At 43.7% G+C, this 19,487-nt stretch overlaps 1 protein-coding gene and 1 non-coding gene across 5 annotated transcripts in view; one reads left to right on the top strand and one right to left on the bottom strand.

The window, feature by feature from the left end:
* Window positions 1–5,588: 5,588 nt before the first annotated feature.
* LOC122120663 lies at window positions 5,589–5,709 on the bottom strand. The gene has a single exon (XR_006149765.1). It is a non-coding gene; the product is annotated as a small nucleolar RNA SNORA26 (small nucleolar RNA).
* A 5,508-nt stretch (window positions 5,710–11,217) lies between these two features.
* Window positions 11,218–19,487, top strand: part of Usp32 (ubiquitin specific peptidase 32) — a 163,231-nt gene continuing 154,961 nt past the window's right edge. For 3 of the 4 annotated variants that reach the window (XM_042690718.1, XM_042690723.1, XM_042690711.1), the window contains exon 1: window positions 11,303–11,465. In XM_042690718.1, coding sequence (XP_042546652.1) covers window positions 11,408–11,465 — 58 coding nt within the window. In that variant the 5' untranslated portion in view covers window positions 11,303–11,407. Of the gene's footprint in view, window positions 11,466–19,487 lie in introns of all 4 variants that reach the window. The other variant, XM_042690731.1, reaches the window with a different exon arrangement.

Here is a 19,487-nt window from a genome sequence, read left to right as displayed (position 1 = left end):
ACCCAGGCCCAGAGTTCAAGATCCATGACCTACAAAACAAAACAAAAAAGCAAAACACCCGAAAAACTAGAAGTGCAGCTGTGCCTCAAAAATGGCAGAGTGCTAGCCTTGAGCAAATGAGCTTAGGGACAGCACCCAGGCACTGGGTTCAAGCCCCAGGAGAGAAGAAAATAAGTAAATAAAAGAAATAAAATTGAAGGGAAAGAAAAAAGGGAAGACGAAGGGGAAGGGGAAGACGAAGGGGAAGGGGAAGAAGGGGAAGGGAAAGGGAAAGGGAGGGAAGGAGAGGGGAGGGGAGGGGAGAGGAGAGGTAGGGAGGGAAGGGAAAGGAAAGAATTGGTCTTTTTATTTCAAACATTGTATTTTTCACCTTTAGAATTTAAGCCTGGGGGGGCTGGGAAGGTGGCTCAGTGGTAGAGCGCTTGCCTTGCATGCCTGAGGCCCTGGGTTCAATTCCTCAGCACCACATAAGCAAAAAGAAAAAAGCCACAAGTGGCACTGTGGCTCAAGTGGTAGAGCGCTAGCCTTGAGCTGAAGAGTTGAGGGACAGCGCTCAGGCCCAGAGTTCAGGCCCCACGACCGGACCCAAAAAAAAAAAAAAAAAAAATTTAAGCCTGGGGTCTGGGAATGTGGCTTAGTGGTAGAGTGCTTGCCTAGCATGCAGGAAGCCCTGGGTTTGACTCCTTAGTACCACATAAACAGAAAAAGCAGGAAGTGGCGCTATTGCTTAAGTGGTAGAATGCTATCATTGAGCAAAAACAGCTCAGGGACAGTGTTCAGGCCCTGAGTTCAACCCACCTTCCTCCCCCAGGACTGGCCAAAAAAAAAAAAGAAAAAGAATTTAAACCTGGCCTGGCTTTGTGGCCAGTTTGCAGAAAGGTTCCGTAATCCCAGTTACTTGGGAGACTGATATGAAGAGGATTATGGTTCCAGGTCACCTCAGGAAATGAAGTTCATGTAACCCTATCTCAACAGAAATGACTGGATGTGGTAGTACATATCTGTTGCCCTGGCTACAGTGGGAAGCATAAATAGGAGGATCTTGGGTACAGAAAATAAGACCCTATTTCAAAAATAACCCAAGCAAAAAGGCCTGCAGGCATAGCTCAAGAGGTAGCAAAGTGCAAGTGCAAATCCCTGAGTTCAAACCTCAGTATTGCAGCAAAAAAATAAAAAGCTTAATGTGGCTATTTTTCTTTCCTTCTCATATTCATTATTACAAAAGAGGCTCCACTTAAGGTGACCTGGAGGTCAGAGAATATCACGGTCCAGGTGGAATGAGGAAGCCAGTCAAGGACAGGAAATGAGCCAGATAGAACACAGATATGAAAACCAAGAGTTCAAGCTGTTGTCAGGACAGCAAACTTACTTGCTTATCTGTTTATCCAGTTCTAGTCATAGGGCTCGAACTCAGGGCTTGGGTGCTGTAATAGGGTTGTTTGTTGTTGTTGTTGTTATTGTTTTGCTTGAGGCTAGTTCTCTAACGCTAGAGTTACAGCTCCATTTCTGGCTTTTGGTGGTTAATTGGAGATAAGAGTCTCCCATGCTTTCCTGCTTGGGCTGGCTTCAAACATTGATCTTTAGATCTTAACCTCCTCAGTAGCCAGGATTACAGGTGTGAGCCACCGAAGCCTGACTGAGAGCAAAATGTAAACCATGGTGTGAGAGACAGCCAATAAACGAGCTCCATAAAGCCTCCACCTCCTGCCTGTGTATCCTAGCTGTGTATCCCATCACAGGGGGGTACATAGATGTCTCCTTAGCTTGCACACTTATTAGCAGCTGGGAAGGGCTACATACCTGATTCTTTGGTTTTCCACTTAGTGGCAATGACATTAAGTAGGAGGAGCCAGCCAGGGACAGTCCCTGGAGTGGCCTTCCTCCTTGGTTGTAAGCAGGCCAGAATTGCTTTGGAGTTGAGGTGTCTTCTCCCCTCCCCTTTTAGTTTCTGTATTCTAAATATTAGTAAAAAAAAATTTTTTTTACACATACACGTACACTCTCCACAAAACAGGAAATAGCCAATCAAAAATAGCCTAAAGCACAAAACCCTTGGACCTTGTCTGCTCACTGCTTATGCGCAGCAGTTTGACTGGCTACTTGCTGGCTGTGTCTCTATTGCCTGAAGTCCTCATAAACTTATGCTTTTCCTATTGTCTTTTTTTGGTCGATTGTGGGGATTGAACTCAGGGCCTGAGCTTTTTCACTTAAGGCTAGCACTACCACTTTGAGCCTCTGGGGCCACTTCCAATGTTCTCTTGGTTAATTGTTTCAAACTGCAATCCTCCGATCTCAGCTTTCTGAGTAGCTAGGATTAGAGGTGTGAGACACTGGGCCTGGTGAGTGTGTGTGTGTTTGTGCCAGGTTTGGAGCTTGAACACAGGGTCTTGGCACCATCTCTGAGCTTTTTTGCCTAAGGCTGGCATTCCACCACTTGAACCAAAGCTCCACTTCTGACTTCTTGGTAGTTAATTTTAGATAAGAGTCTCATAGACTTTCCTGCCTCGGTTGCCTTCCAAATGAAATCTTCAGACTCCTAGTAGCTAGGATTACAGGTGGGAGCCACTAATGCCTGGCTTCTATTGTCTTGTTTTTACCAGCCTTCAAGCTTGGTTCTAAATACTGATATGGTGGAGGAAGTAAGGGTGGAATATAATATTTGGCTTGAATTGTATAAAATGGATTATGAATGATTTTTTTTTTTTTTTTGTCGGTCGTGGGGCCTGAACTTTGGGCCTGGGAGCTGTCCCTCAGCTCTTCAGCTCAAGGCTAGAGTTCTACCATTTGAACTATAGCACCACTTCTGGCTTTTTCTACTTATGTGGTACTGAGAAATCAAACCCAGGGACTCATGCATACGAGGTAAACACACTACCACTGAGCCACCTTCCCAGCCCAATAATCAATGATTTTAAGATATAAATGTAACTGTGCTTTTTTGTTTGTTTGTTTTGGGGGGGGGGGGTCTGGTCATGGGGCCTGAACTCTAGGCCTGGACGCTGTCCCTCAGCTCTTCAGCTCAAGGCTAGCACTCTTCCACTTTAGCCACAGTGCCACTTCTGGCTTTTTTCTTTTTGCTTATGTGGTGCTAAGGAATCGAACCCAGGGCCTCATGCATGCAAGGCAAGCACGCTACCATTGAGCCACCTTCCCGCCCCTGTAACTGTGCTTTCTGTGGATAAGACTTCCCTGGTAACTAACTAGCTATTTTAGCTTCTGTAACTCTGCTTCTGCTGTTTTCTGAACAATGCGTGTCCTAAACCCAGCTGAGCTATCACCATCACCATACTTTGTTCTATTCCCCAGCCTCCTGCCAGCAAAACCTTGGCAGGAAATTTAAACTTAAGGTGTGAGATGGGGCTGGGAAGGTGGCTCAGTGGTAGAGTGCTTGCCTCACATGCATGAGGCCCTGGGCTTGATTCCTCAGCACCACATAAGAGAGAAAGCTGGAAGTGGTGCTATGGCTCAAGTGGTAGAGAGCTCCACTTGAGCTGAAGAGCTGAGAGACAGCGCCCAGGCCCAGAGTTCAAGCCCCACAACCAACAACAATGATAACAATAAAAAGGTATGAATTTCTTGTAACAATCATTAGCTAAAACCAACACCCAACTCCCCCCTTTCCCTGCCCTAGCCAAAAATGCTTCAGAGCCAATGTGGCCTGGCACTCAGGACCATTTCCTGAGATTCCTGACTCCATGTGTGGCCCTGGTGCACCAGTTCTTTTCACAGACTTTCCTGCCTGGGCTTGTTTTGAACCACAGGCCTCAGATCTCAGCCTCCTGAGTAGCTAGGATTACAGTGTGAGGCACTGGTGCCCAGCAATATGCCTATAATTCTAGCTACTGAGATCTGAGCATCTATGTTGGGAGCCAGTCCAAGCAAGGAGATTCATGAGACTCTTATCTTCAATTAACCACCAAAAAGCTGGAAGTGGAGCTGTACGTCAAGTGGTAAAGTGTTGCCATGAGTGAGAAAGCTCAGGGACAGTAACCAGGTCCTGAGTTCAAGCCCCAATACTGACACACATATTCAAAACAAAACAAAACCAAAAACAAAAATGACAACAAACCCAAAACAAAAATCTGGGAAAAGTATGAAGTTTAAATCTCTCTAGATGATGAAGAAATTAATATCAAAGATAGGCAGCTAGAGCTAATGTTTCTTGAATGTCTTAGCATATCAGAAAGACTTGATAGTTATCACCCAAAAACCAGAGTAAAATATAGCCCATGTATTGAATGTATCTATGTTTGTTTTTTTTTCCCCCTTGGTCGTGGGGCGCCAAACTCTGGGTTTGGGCGCTGTCGCTGCACTCTTCAGCTCAAGGCCAGCGCTCTACCACTTGAGCCACAGTGCCCCTTCCGGTTTTCTAGTGGTTTATTGGAGATAAGAGTCTCATGGGCTGGCTTTGAACCGTGATCCTCAGATCTCAGCCTCCCGAATAGCTAGGATTACTAGTGTGAGCCACCACTGCCCGGTGGTATCTGTTTCTTTTCTTTTCACCGGTCCTGGGGCTATGTTTCTAAGCCCTCTGTGCTCTAGGCTAGAGCTCTATTACTTGAGCCACAATGTCACTTCCAACTTTCTCTGTTTATATGGTACTGTGGAATCAAACCCAGGGCTTCATGCATGCTAGGCAAGCACTCTACCACTAAGCCACATTCCCAGCCCCCTAATATATTTATTCTTAAATTTGTTGCTTTCATTTTGCTGGAAAAGACCAGTCTATGAGTACAATCTGGCTGCCACATGACAAGGAATGAGATCAGAGAGGAGGGCTAAAAGAAAGCTATTTGATTTATCCAGGCCTAACTAAAAAGCAGCCATTGGTGCTAACCTCCGTAAACTATTAATTTGAAAGAGAGACATATATAATTCCAGTTGGGGCAGAGCAGGGTAAAATAGGACTATAAAGGACAAATATTTATTCATAGGTTCAGTGGGCAACATGATTGTGGATTGTATTAAGCCTTTTTGTTTTTTTTTTGTCAGTTGTGGGCCTGAACTCTGGGCCTGGGCGCTGTCCCTCAGCTCTTCAGCTCAAGGCTAGCGCTCTACCACTTGAGCCACAGCGCCACTTCCGGCTTTTTCTGCTTATGTGATGCTGAGGAATTGAAGCCAGGGCCTCATGCATGCAAGGCAAGCGCTCTACCACTGAGCTACCTTCCCAGCCCGATATAAATGTTCTTACACTGAGGGTTTACTTCTCTTCAAATCTTTTAGTTTTGTAATTTTGTGGTTCATAAGCTCTTAGGGGATGGAGTCTATTGAAAGTTTGCTAATTTTAGGCATGTTTTAAAGAATAAACAGAAAGGAGGAATTTCTTAAATTTCAAATTAGAGAATGACTTGTAGAAATATCACAATGAAATCGGCCTTTGTATAGTCACAAAAATTGTGAAAAATAAAAAAGGATGATTTATATTTTATATTACTCTAGCATTTCGTCCAGATTTAAACTGAGAACAAGGGTTGGGGTGTGGCTTAAGTGGTAGAGCTTCCAGCCTTAAGAGAAAAAGCCAAGCAAGTATGATAGGCCTTGAGTTCAAGCTCTAGTACTGGCGCACACACACTATTTTTGTTTTTGTCAGTTGTAACTCCAGACAGGATCCAAAGAGGAGTTTTACTGCCTCATCTCTGGGTTTTATGGAGATTTCATTTACCCTTTTGTGTTAGCCTCTTAAGATGCGGGTCAACCTTAAAAGGGCACAGGAAAGGGCAACACACACACTATTATAAAGGTGAAATTCTACCTTTAGGAATTTTATCTACTGATAGACTTACTTACGTTAAAAAAAAAAAAGGATATTTAGACTTGCACATGTAAAAAAATAGTATATTTAGCCAGGCACCTGTGGCTCAGGCCTGTAATCCTAACTACTCAGGAGGCTGAGATCTGAGGATTACGGTTCAAAGCCTGCCCAGGCAGGAAAGTCCACGTGTGACTCTTTCTTTTTTTTTTTTGGGTCCGGTCGTGGGGCCTGAACTCTGGGCCTGAGCGCTGTCCCTCAGCTCTTCAGCTCAAGGCTAGTACTCTACCACTTGAGCCACATCGCCACTTCTGGCTTTTTTCCTTTTTGCTTATGTGGTGCTGAGGAATTGAACCCAGGGCCTCAGGCATGCAAGGCAAGCGCTCCACCACTGAGCCAACTTCACAGCCCCGTGTGACTCTTATCTAGAATAAACCACTAGAAAGCCAGAAGTGGCGCTGTGGCTCAAGAGGTTAGAGCACTCACCTTGAGCTGAAGAGCTGAGGGACAGGGCCCAGGCCCAGAGTTCAATCACCATGACCGACCAAAAAAAAAAAAAGATATTTAGTCAGGTACCATGGCTCAATCTGTAATCCTAGCTACTCAGGAGGTTGAGATCTGAGAATCAGTTCAAAGCTAGCCAGGGCAGGAAAAGTCTGTGTGACTCTTATGTCCAATTAACTACCAGAAAACCAGAAGTGGCACTGTGGTTCAAATGGTAGTATGGCTGCCTTGAGCTGAAGAGCTGAGGGACACTGCCCAGGCCCAGAGTTCAAGCCCCATGACTGACAAAAAACAAACAAAAAAACCCACGATATTTTTTGAGATTTTAATTTTTGTTGTATAGTTGAAGCTTGCCTTGAACTCATGCAACTGGCCTCAACCTTGATCTTCCTGTTTCAACCTCCAGAGTGCTGGGATTACAAGCATTTTACAAGCCTGACTTTTGCAAGATACTTATTATTTTTTATTTTTATTTTTTTTTAGATTTTATTGCCAAGGTGATATACAGAGGGGTTACAGTTACCGAGGTAAAACAGTGATTACATTTCTTGTCTAACTTGTTACCCTTTCCTTCATTCTTCTCCCTTTCCCTCCCCCTCACAAGGTACTTATTAAAGATACTCTTTGTTTAGCATATTGTAATCATGTAATATGTAAATACTTAAAACAATCTAATGTTCTCCAATAAGATGAATTATGCCTCAGATATATGCAATTGACATGTGTAAAAAATAATTATCTTCATGAAACAGTCTTACATACACAAATGAATGAAGTAATACTAGGAAGAGTGTAACAGGAAAGGAAATACAGCATGCATTTTATATGAGTGGCAAATCTGGTGGATATAATGGAAAACTAGAAGGTTACACACTTAACCTCTAGGGAGTCATACTGGAATAAGGCAGGAAGTGATTTTTATATCATAGACATTTATGTATCAATAGAAAAAATTAAATGAACATGTATCATTTATTTTAAAATAGCTTAAAGAGCAAATGAAATATAGTGCAAGTGACTGCATCTTTATATTGTGTCATTGTAAGGTAACAAGTTCATAATATTGGGGAAATCAATTCTTGTATTGGATAGCCACTTCATGAAGCATTGGCCCCCTGTTGAAACCATCAATCAGGTGCTGTTTACACCCTTCTTTATTTTACGGGCCTCCCTGTCTGTGGCTTAGCTAAGCTTTGTTGGCAAATACTAAAATGACTCTGTTCTAGTCTTATGTCATTTCTCTGGGAGTACAAACTGTCATTTAGGTTGCCCAACTGGAAATAGAAATTACATACCAATCTGCCTTGCTCTAAATCTTTGTATGGACAATCATTTCACAGGTATGTGATTATAGTTAAAGTGACAGTTCTATAAGTACAACCTAATGCTTCAAGTAAGATGGCTGGCCAACTCTTCAACAGATTAAGTGAAACTGAACAAACTAAATGATTAATAGAATTCCTTTCAGCATGACAAGTAGACTTTAGATTTTTCTACATCATCAAACTTAAGTACTGTTATCAATTTTAACTTATAGAGAGATGATTAACATATGATTGCCTGATGACATTTAGTACAAACCAAAGGCCAGTTTTGGTCCCAGCTTAACACTTAACATTTTCCCTCACTGCCATCAATAATATGCTTAATTCAACTCAGACAAAGCAAAAATAGTAATTCTTAGTTTGCTATCTCATCTCTCAGTTGTTACAAGTGTTGAATCTATGATAAACTCTGAGATAGAATAAAAAATTTATAGCTCTAGGGGAAGCCAAGCCACTGTTGAGTTAAAATTTAAAAGTAATTCCTGTTAGTACTGCTTTACATCTTTTTTTTTTTTTTTTTTTTTTTTTGTCAGTCGTGGGGCTTGAACTCTGGGCCTGGGCGCTGTCCCTCAGCTCTTCAGCTCAAGGCGAGCGCTCTACCACTTGAGCTACAGCGCCACTTCTGGTTTTCTGGTGGTTTACTGGAGATAGGAGTCTCACAGTCTCTCCTGCCCGGGCTGGCTTTGAACCGCGATCCTCAGATCTCAGCCTCCTGAGTAGCTAGGATTACAGGCGTGAGCCACCAGCGCCCGGCTTTTTCCTTTTTCTTCTTAAACTGAGGTTTGAACTCAAGGCCTTGGGCTTGCTAAGCTGGCACTATCATTTGAGTTATGCTTCCAGCCCTACTCTAAATCTTACATTATAATGTTTTTTATTCTTTCCTGAGTATTTTGTAATAGTTATTATTTTATCAGATAAATGCTAGCACTAGTCCCATCCTTCAAGTAGGGCAAGGGCCACAAAGAGAGAAACGAGTTTGCTTCTAATTGGGTTGCTACACATTCAGGCATATTATTTGTACAGGGCAATCATCTGTAGATGTTGTTAAGGACATTAATAATGATTGCTCTAAGTTACAGGTGAACTTTTTTTTTCTTTTGTCTTTTGTGGGGCTTGAACTCAGGGCCTGGGTGCTGTCCCTGAGCTGTTTTGCTCAAGGCTAGCCCTCTACCACTTTGAGCTACAGCTCCACTTCTGGTTTTTGACTGGTTAACTGGAATCTCATGAAGACTTTTCTGCCCAAGCTGGCTTTGAACTGTGATCCTTAGATCTCAGCCTCCTACATAACTAGGATTATAGGCTTGAGTCCCCAGTGCCCAGCTACAGTTGAATTCTTGAGGGTCTTTTTCCCTTAGAGCTGAGCTCTTTCTTCAGATCTACTTTCCCATTATGATAATTTTAGAACTCATACTGTGCTGAAGATGACTGAGCTGTTTGTCTGAAGACAGTTGGCTGTCTACATCAAACTAATGACTTGGAAATTAAAGGCTTTGAAATACATTCTCAACCTCCTGATTCATGGCCTATTGGTAATGCAAGTAATCTGAAGTCTAAAAATTAACTGCCTCACAGTGAACTGGAAAGGGCAGCACTATGACTAATGCCACGCCACTGATCTGGTCTGCCAGGAAAGGTGAGTAGAGAAACAATATTATCTTCTTTCTCTGTTAGCTTTAGGCACTAAAATCTTTTTGCTGGCCCTATATGACCTATTTGGCACCGTGAATCTAATCTAATCCAGGCGGCTATTTTTCAATGTTGTTTCCTTATGAGAAACTTTATGTTGTGACTTTCAGTTTGAAAAATAAGTGAATGAAAGAAAATACAAATGAAAAAATATTCCATTGTACAAATATTTTATTTACTCGTTCATATTATTTTGCCATAATTCTGCTATAAACATGGGTGTACATGTTTGCATCATTTTCCCTTTTTTAAAAAAAATTGGCCGGGTGCTGGTGGCTCACGCCTGTAATCTGAGCTACTCAGTAGACTGAGATCTGAGGATGGCCTTTCAAAGCCACCCAAGGGGGGGAAAGTCCCTGAGACTCCTCTCCAATTAACCACCAGAAAACCGGAAGTGGTACTGTGGCTCAAGTGGCTGAGTGCCAGCCTTGAGCTGAAGAGCTGAGGGGAATGGGCTGAGAAGGTGGCTCAGTGGTAGAGCGCTTGCCTTGCATGCATGAGGCCCTGGGTTCGATTCCTCAGCACCACATAAGCAGAAGGGGAAAAAAAGCCGGAAGTGGTGCTATGGCTCAAGTGGTAGAGCACTAGCCTTGAGCTGAAGAGCTGAGGGACAGCACCCAGGCCCAGAGTTCAGGCCCCATGACCAACCCCTTCCCCCCGCCAAAAAAAAAAATTGGAGGGAGATCCTGGAACTGCTGGCTCATAGGGTAGATCTGGAACGGTGTTCTACAGTACAACACGCTGAGCCAGTCACAAAAGGACACACACAGTTCCATTCAGAGGTTGCCAAGAGAGGTGTGAGGGGGGAAACCAATGCAGGGATACCGGTCAGTGAAGTTTCAGTTTTGCAAGTGGACCTACGTAATCTGGACCTCAAGGTAAAGTCAGCCCAACGAATTACGTACCTAATGCCACCAAATTCACACTTAATCATGCTTAGCGCGGTAAATTCTGGTATGTTTTATTACTTTCAAATATGTGCGTGTGTATGTGTACCGGTTCCGGGGCTTGGAGTCAGGGCCTGCTCTACCACTTAAGCCACAGCCACCACTTCCGGGTAGTGTGTGTGTGTGACAGTTTATTGGAGAAGAGTCTCACGGACTTTCCTTGCCCAGGTTGGCTTCGAACTTACGATTCCAGGCGTGCCAGCAGCCAGGTTTGGCCTCGGAACCAACACATTTACGGAGGGCAACCCTTGGAGGACGACGACCCGGAGTGGCGGGCCCGGGGCGGCTCCGCAGGCAAGGCAAGCCCGCCTCGCTCCCCAGCTCCCCTGCCTACGGGATCTCCGGGCTCGGAGCACAGTTCTCCCGTCACAGGAAAGCCACGAAATTCTCCTTTCACAACTTCCTCCCGGGCAAAAAATAAAAAAGTCTACCACGTGATTCCCGCCTGCCCGGCCCGCTCCTCCCCTACCAACCACACTTTTCAGATCCCCGTTTCCTAAACATTCCACGGGCCCCGAAAGGTGAGCCCCAGCCACGGCCCCTCCAGCCACGGCCCCTCCAACGGCCGGGGGTCGGGAACCTCCCGTCTAGCACCCGAAGATGAAGGTGGGCGGGACCGTCCTCGAACGCCCCGGAAGTCACTGCCTGCCTCGCTGGAGGAGGCTCAGGGGAGCGTTTCGCGGCTAAGGATTGGCGGGCAGGTGAATGACGTATTACGTGGGACGACGTGGCTCCGCCCCTGCGATCATCCCAAGCGCGGTTAGCGTGGGGCGGGGCGGCGTGTGTGGCCCCCGGGTGGCCATTCCCCGGAACCATCCCCGGCCTGGGGTCAGGTGACCCTCGGCTGAGCTCGTGGGAGGAGGGGGGGATGTGGAGGGGAGGGAAGAGGGCGTGAGGAAGGAAGAGAAAGGGCGGAGGGGGGGTGGGGGTGGGAAGAGAGAAGGGCGGAGTAGAAGGGAGAGGGAGGGGAGAGGGAGGGGAAGGGGGCGGGGCGGGAGCGTGTCACGTGATTCGGCATGGAGGCGGTGGCCGGGAGGAGCCGCCGGGGCAGAAGCCGCACTTGTTAGTGTTGGGGGAGGAGGGGGCCGGCGACGCCGACACCGTCAGTCAGGGACGCGGCGGCGAAGGCAGCCAAGGGGGGGTGGGGGTGGGGGCGAGACCAGGCTCCGACCCCCGGCCGAGGGGATGAGGGGAGCATGGGCGCCAAGGAGTCACGGATCGGATTCCTCAGCTACGAGGAGGCGCTGAGGAGAGGTGAGGGGGAGGGGTCCGGGCGAGCCGCCGGGGAGGCCGGCGGCGGGCCGCCGGGTGGGGAGGGGGGTGGGCGACCGTGCCGGAGGGGAGGTGGAGGGCGTGGGGCGTCCACGGCGGAAGGGAAAGCAGGCCGCGGAGCTGGGCAGCATTCTGGTCGGGGGGCGAGCGGTGTTTGGGAATCGGGGGCCGGATGGAAGGAGGCGAAGCTCTCGCAGACAGGAGGGTGTCAGGCGCTGGCCGGGCAGCGCTCGTGCTCTCCGGTGGCGGCGTTGTGCTGGCCGTGTCCAGGGGGAGTCCTTTCTCGGGAGGGGGTGCCTTCAGTCTTTCCAGCCCCCCTCATCATCCTTCACTGCCATTTTCTATCACTCCTTCGGAAAAACCCCAGCAACATCCTTAAGCTCGTCCATAACAGCCTTGGCTGGAAGGGATTGGGGAGGCGGCTGCAAAGCTGGCTGTTCCCCCCCCCCCCCCAACCATGAATCCCTTCCTATTGGAGAGCCTTTGCTTTTTCAGAGGGCCTTGTCCAGTCTCTTGAGGGCTAGACCATCCATCTCTTCCGCTCGCCCCTCACCCTGTTTGTGCTGACTTTGACAAGAACGACCTGAAATGAAGTTGTGTTCGAGGTGAGATGAGACTGGACAGCTGGTCTGGCCATAAGACCTTGTCTTGGGTTTCTTCTCCTCGACATTGATCAGAGGCGTTTTACTGCACTTGATTCCCAGTTCTCACCCCCTCTCTTCCATAAAATGGCATTCAGACATCCAGCATTGTGTTACTGTGTTATAGCTCCCTTTAGAGACTGGCCTTGCTGCCAGTTACAGCCTGCTGCTGCTATTGGCTCTAATGCACAGAGTGTTAACAGCCCCAACCCCCTACCACTTAACTGATACCGATGTCCATGCTTACCAGAGCACACACTAACTGGAAGTGTCTTTTTTGCACAGTTCATGGCTGGAATGTGACTTAATTTTTTTCATGACCGGGGATTTAAGTATGTGTGAATCTATTTCTTTTAGACATTTAATGGATTTTCTTGGTTAGAAGTGAAAAGCATTAAGCAGATTAGGTGCTAGGCGTTATTATTAACAGGTTTCAAAGTCCCAAAACCAGCCATGCTCCAGGTGGTTTTAGTAGCTAAGGATATAAAATGAAAATTAGATCAAAGGACAGGCATTTAACATGAGAATTTAAGAGTGAATTCATGCTCATATAGATAAAGAAGAGGAATAAGTTCTTCAGCAGAACATTACCCGAATAAAATACAGAATTTAGATGTTTTGGTTATGGGTCTACAAGAATAACAAAAATATGCCTTTTGTCGGGTTCCCTCCCACTCCCTGCAGAACAGTATGATGATTGTCCTTAAGCACAATCTCACTTGAACTTTTTTTCCCCTTGCTTCAATATGAAAAATATTACAAATTCTTGATGTGTTTCCAGCCCTTCTTAGGCTAGTCATTTCCGGGATGCTGTTGAGCCTGACAGGTCTGGCCTCAATTAGGCAATGGCTTACATGACATGAAAGAGGGCATCATTCAAACTGATTTACAGCTTCAAGGTTCATAAGTGTTTCTGAAGTGTGAGGGTGTGAATACCAGTGATGTGTACATGGCATTAAGAATTTCTAAAATTAGACTTTTATTCCAATTCTAGCTTGCTTAATTTATATTAAACTGTGAATGTACTTTTAAAATATAAATGGAGTCAATGATGCGTTTTAAACTGATCAGATGATTTTCATTTCGTTTGCATCTTCCTGTTGCATTTTGAGACATATTTGAAAAGGTAGCAAAATATTTGTTAATGCCTGAGTAAAGTTTGTTGCATTTATTAGTTCTGCTGCAGAGGAAAAGTAAAACAAGAGGAGCAAGCTGATTAAAAAAGTATTTTTTAAATGCAAACCAAGAGCCTTTTTAAATAAAATGGTTAACTCAAACATAATACTGTATACTTTTGTAAATGTAAATGTCAAACTTCAATTTAGAATTTCTTTTTTTTTTTTTTGCCTGTTCTGGAGCTTGAGCTCAGTAACTGGGCATTGTTCCTGAGCTTCTTTTGCTCAAGGCTACTCTACCACTTTAGCTCAAGGCCAGGGCTCTACCGCTTGAGCCACAGTGCCACTTCCTGTTTTCTAGTGGTTTATTGGAGATAAGAGTCTCACGGACTTTCCTTCCCCAGGCTGGCTTTGAACCGAGATCCTCAGATCTCAGCCTTCTGAGTAGCTAGGATTACAGGCATGAGCCACCGGCGTCCGGCTTTAGAGTTTCTTTAAGACTTCAGAAAGTTCATAAAGCTTTTGCTGGAATTAAAAAATTGCTCTGAGAACCTTTTGAATGATTTAAATAAGTATGAATACCTGCATCAGTTCCATATATTTGTATTGTAGGAGGTGAATGGGGAGGATGAGATCTGATAAACATACATTACTCTAATGTGTGTTATATGAGTCATTGTACAAGTAAAAACAAGTTTGATAAAACTACTGAACTATTTGCCTCCTTGGCTTTAAAATTATTAACCAATGTCCACTACAATACCCATAATTAGGTAACATGAAAAAAAAGTAACATATGCTCTACAAACAAACATGAAATTTCGGCAATTTATCATACAGAACTGGACCTTAGAAATGAAATGTTAATGACAGATAACACTGGGTTTGAGTGAAAGGGCATTTTAGTGACTCTTGAGAAGTTCTAGGAATTAGGATGACTGGGTTTTCATTTTATTTTGGCTAGACCCCATGTCAATTGTATAAACCTTAATGGTTTTCTGAAAGTGTATGTATCTTTTTTTTTTTTTTTTTTAATTGTCAGTCATGGGTATTGAACTCTAGACCTGGGCTCTGTCCCTGAGCTCTTCAGCTCAAGGTGAGTGCTATACCACTTGAGCCACAATGCCACTTCTGGTTTTCTGATGGTTAATTGGAAGTTAAGAGTTTCACAGATTTTTCTGCCCTCATTGACTTTGAACCATGATCCTCAGATCTCAGCTTTCTGAGTAACTAGGATTACAGGCCTGAGCCACCAGGGCCTGGCAAGTGTATCTTTAGACATTTTTTTTTTCCTGATTCTGAGGCTTGAACTCAGGGCCTGGGCTCTGTCCCTGAGCCTTTATGTGCACAAGGCTAGTGCTCTACCACTTCAGCCACAGCACCACTTCTGCCTTTTTCTTTTTATGTGGTACTGAGGAATGGAACCCAGGGCTTCATGCATGCTAGGCAGATACTCTACCACTGAGCCACATTACCAGCCCAAGTATATGTATCTTTAGACCTTTTTTTTTTTTTTTTTTATAAAAATGTAATAAGGTAGTTTTTACTTTTGTCTTATGTTTATCTTTCTTGAGTATGTTGTATAGAAGTAAGAGAAGATTTGACTCATTAAAGAATACATGTGTTAGCTGGGCACCAATGGCTCACACCTGTAATCCTAGCTACTCAGAACGCTGAGATCTGAGGATCGTGGTTCAAAGCCAGTCCAAGCTGAAAGGTCAGTGAGATTCTTATCTCCAATTAACTACCAGAAAACCAGAAGTGGCGCTGTGGCTCAAGTGGTAGAGTGCTAGCTTTGAACAAAAGAACTCAGGGATAGTGCTTGGGCATTGTTTAAGCCTCAGGACTGGCTCAAAAAACAAAACAAACAAAACATGTGTTTTATTTGTTTATATTGTAGAAGGGAATTATGCTTACTGCACTTACTAGGTACTGGAAATTTAGCAGCTATGTTCTATTTTTTTTTTTTTTTAATCCTCTTGCATTAGTAGTTTGTTTTTTCTTTAAAATTGTGTTCTGTTGGGTGCCACCTCATTCCTGTAATCTTAGCTAGTCAGGAGACTGGGATCTGAAGATCCAGGTTTGAAGCCAGCCTGTGCAGGACAGTCTATAAGATGCTTACCTCCAATTAACCACCAAAAAGATGAAAGTGAAGCTGTGGCTTGAGTAGTAGTAAAGCACTAGTTTTGAGAAGAAAAGCTCAGACAGTGCCCAGTCCTTGAGTTCAAGCACCAGGACCAACACACACATAAGTGTCATAAGTCCTTAGATCAGAATTTAGAAGCATTGAAAGAGTTATTGCAAGTTAACATTCATTTCAGCACTTAAGCCTTAAAAATTGCCTCTAGTTAGTTATTCTTCTTTGTCCTTTCTTCTTCCTTATTCTCTTCTGGACACTGAAGATTATAAGCCTTCTCTTTTTCTTTAGTTATGGAAGAATTGGCTAAATTAAAATGTTCTTGACTTTTCACACCTGTAATTCCAGCACTCTGGAGGCTGAGGCAAGGGAGATCATTATTTCAAGGCCAGTGAGACTACACAGATGATTCTAAAAAAAAAAAAGAAACAAAAAAGCCAGGGGCCAGTGGCTTACACCTGTAATTCTAGCTACCCAAGAGCCTGAGAATTTGAGGACTGAGATTCATAAGTAACCTGGGCAAAAAAATTATGAGACTCCCATCTACAAAAATACCAACAAAAAGCTAAGATGGGGGTCAGAGGCATAAGTAGTGGAGCACTAGCCAAACAAGCATGAGTCCCTGAGTTCAAGCTCTGGTACAGGATCAAAAAAAGACAACCGACTTTTTCTTTATTTTTGGCAGTATTGGTGTTTGTACTCAGGCCTTACACTTGCTAAGCAGGTACTCTACCACTTATACCATTTTGCCAGTCTCTTTTAGTTTTGGTTATTTTCAGGATACAGTCTTGAAAATATGCCTGTGCCAGCCAGGACTGCAGTCCTCTTATTTTTTTTTTATAGTGGTACTAAAAAGACAGTTTTTTTTTCTTTCTTTTCATAATATATGTAGAAAGCATGGTTTCTCTTTTTAGGGCTTATTTATGCTTCTGCTAGTCTTGGAAACTTTCGTACTCTGGCTGGCCTTGAACTAGTCCCCTCATCTCTGTCACTCAAGTATCTAGAGTTATAAATATCACAATCTTGACATTTAAATTATGGTATAGAATATCCTGGGTGGATTTCTTCTAGTCCCCTCTCTTTTTCAGTTTTGGGGATCTAGCCTGGGGCCTTGTGTACATTAGGTGAGCGTGCTGCCACTGAGCTCCTTGGTGTTTCGGACTGCTCTTGAACTTACCATGTAACCCAGTCTGGACTTGGACATTTACTTCTCTTGCTCAACCTTTCAAGTTCTGGGATTAAAGATGTTTGTCACCATGCCCGGGTTCATAATTTGCCATGTTTCTTTGTTCATTCATGGAGCAATTTTTTTTTTTTTGGGTCCAGTCGTGGGGCCTGAACTCTGGGCCTAGGTGATGTCCCTCAGCTCTTCACTCAAGGCTAGTGCTCTACCACTTGAGCCACAGTACCACTTCCGGCTTTTTTCTTTTTGCTTATGTGGTGCTGAAGAATCGAACCCAGGGCCTCATGCATGCAAGGCAAGTGCTCTACCACTGAGCCACCTTCCCAGCCCATGGAGCAATTTTTAAAGATTAAACTCTGGTTATGAATTTGATGCAGAGGAAATGTAATCAAGACCCTCTAGGATCCTATGGCCTAGGTTATTGATTTCCTTTGAAATTAAATGCCTCAAGGTGTATAAGCATATTCCTAAAAACAGAAATAAAATATTAGAACTTTGATTTATAGTTCTGACTTGTGTATTTAATAACATAATGAAAATGAACATAATGAAAAGGAGCATTCCATCACAAATTAACATGGTTTATTAAATAAGTGTTTTTTGAAGAAAGTCCCATAGAAAGTACTGAGTATATGTAGGTGTCTCTGATGGCCTGGAAGTGCTCTAGCACTGTACTCATTCCATAGTATATGCTCAGTAATTAATTGTGTCTGAAGGAGCTTAGTCTTAGTCCTAGTCTCTCATAGGTGATTTTGTTTGCTGGCAGAATAATTAAGCATTTAGTAGTTGAAGCTTCCAGTACTATATTCATGTTGCATTTCACCTATCCTAAGATGATCTAAAACATTGAATCTCTAGCACTTGGTCATGGGGCTTGAACTCTGGGTCTGGGTGCTGTCTCTAAAGTCTTCAGCTTAAGGTGAGTGCTATACCACAGTGCTACTTGACCCACAGTGCTATTTCTGGTTTTCTGGTGGTTAATTGGAGATAAGAGTCTCATGAACTTTCCTGCGCAGGCTGGCTTTGAACCGCTAGGGTCAGTTCTCAACTTCCTGAGTAGCTAGGATTATAGGTGTGAGTCACTGGCACCCGGCTCCCATCAAGACTTTGTTTACCAAGTTTCTCAGTATTAACATTAATTAGTTTTGATTATCATTCTATAAATGAAAATGAATTTCATCTAGTTCCTCTTGTACTATTCTCACTAAATCACTTATTTTTTAATTCGAATTTGTTAAACCAGTAAATTGTCTAGTATTAGTGGAATACTTAACCAGATCTTATTACTTGTAAATACAAAAAATAGTGCAGTTTTAAATTAGTTTGGTTATATGTAGCTACTTAAGTAGTTGCAATGGTGCTGTTGATTCATATATTTGGAGTGTCAGTGACAAACAGGAGATAAAAGCCCCAAGGAATCCTGGATTTTGAGGGATGAGTAGAATATGAGGTGACATCACTTGCTGGTCAGTGACTTTCCCCTTACCAAACTGGACAGCTGCTGTTTGTTTATTGTTGTTCATTGTCTGTCTTTGTGCTTGCATAGTGAAACTTTTTTTGACAATGATTAGCATTCAGTGTTGTTCTCCAAAAAATGTTCAATTTAGAGTTGAGATTGTGATACCTAAACAATAGCCAGATACTTTTTCAGGAGGAGAAAGTAAAGACTTTTGGCAATTTGTTATACTCCAGGTCACAGGGAAGTTAGGAAGTTATTTTTGCTAGAACGTAGAAAAAAAATTTTTTTTTTTTAACAATAGAGATTAAGGCTGTTAGTTTGGTTTAGAAGAATTAAACAGCTACAGTAATGGAGGAATTTTATTTATGAATTAAAAGGTAGTGGTTAGTAGTATTGAAAAGAGCTGGGAAGGTGGCTCAGTGGTAGAGTGCTTGCCTTGCATGCATGAGGCCCTGGGTTTGATACTGCAGCACCACATACGCAGAAAAACCCAGAAGCGGCACTGTGACTCAAGTGGTAGAGTGCTAGCCTTGAGTCTAAGAGCTGAGGGACAGCACCCAAGCCCAGAGTTAAGGTCCTATGACTGACCAAAAAAAAAAAGGAAGCATATTTTAGCCAGGTACTGGTGGCTCACACCTATAATCCTAGCTATTCAGGAGGCTGAGATCTGAGAATCACGGTTCAAAGCCAGCTCGGGCAGGAAAGTCCATGAGACTCCTCTCTCCAGTAAACCACTAAAAAAACAGAAATGGCGCTGTAGCTCAAGTGGTAGAGTGCTCGCCTTGAGCCCTACAACCGAACAACAACAACAACAACAAAAAAGAACAAGATTAGATTTTTTTCATACTGTATCCAGAAAATATAGCTTCTGTTTTTAGGGTTTATTTGTACTTTACTTTTTGGCTTTTGGATATGTGAGCTATTCTCTGTTCTGCATGCCAATAAGTTACCTTGTTCTTATTAATAATAAGAAACATTTGGATTCGGGTGTTGGTGGCTCATACCTGTAATCCTAGCTACTCTGGAGGCTGAGATCTGAGGTTTGAGGTTCAAAGTCAGCCCCAGCAGGAAAGTCCATGAGACTCTTATCTCCAAGTAACCACCAGAAAACCAGAAGTGGCACTGTGGCTCAAGTGGTTGAGTGCTCACCTTGAGCTGAAATGCTGAGGGACAGTGCGCAGGCCCAGAGTTCAAGCCCCACAACCGCTGACAAAAATTTTTTAAAAAAATTGAAAGTTATGGTGGATGTTAATTATTGACACACAAGCCTGATGAAAGTAGGTTTTTGAATATTTCCTATTGTAGTTAGAAACCTATATTTTCTTTTTTTTTGGGGGGCGGGGGAGGGGGGGAGAGGGCAATCCTGGGACTTGAACTCAGGGCCTACTCATTGTCCCTGAGGTTTTTTTGCTCAAGGCTAGCACTCAACCCCTTGAACCATGGTACCACTTCTGGCTTTTTTTATTTAT

This window comes from Dipodomys spectabilis, unplaced genomic scaffold (genome assembly GCF_019054845.1).
Source record: "Dipodomys spectabilis isolate Male_0828 unplaced genomic scaffold, ASM1905484v1 ptg000004l, whole genome shotgun sequence".
Taxonomy (NCBI): domain Eukaryota; kingdom Metazoa; phylum Chordata; class Mammalia; order Rodentia; family Heteromyidae; genus Dipodomys; species Dipodomys spectabilis.
The sequence above is the reverse complement of the archived record's forward strand: the minus strand, read 5'-3'. Positions and strand labels throughout refer to the sequence as shown.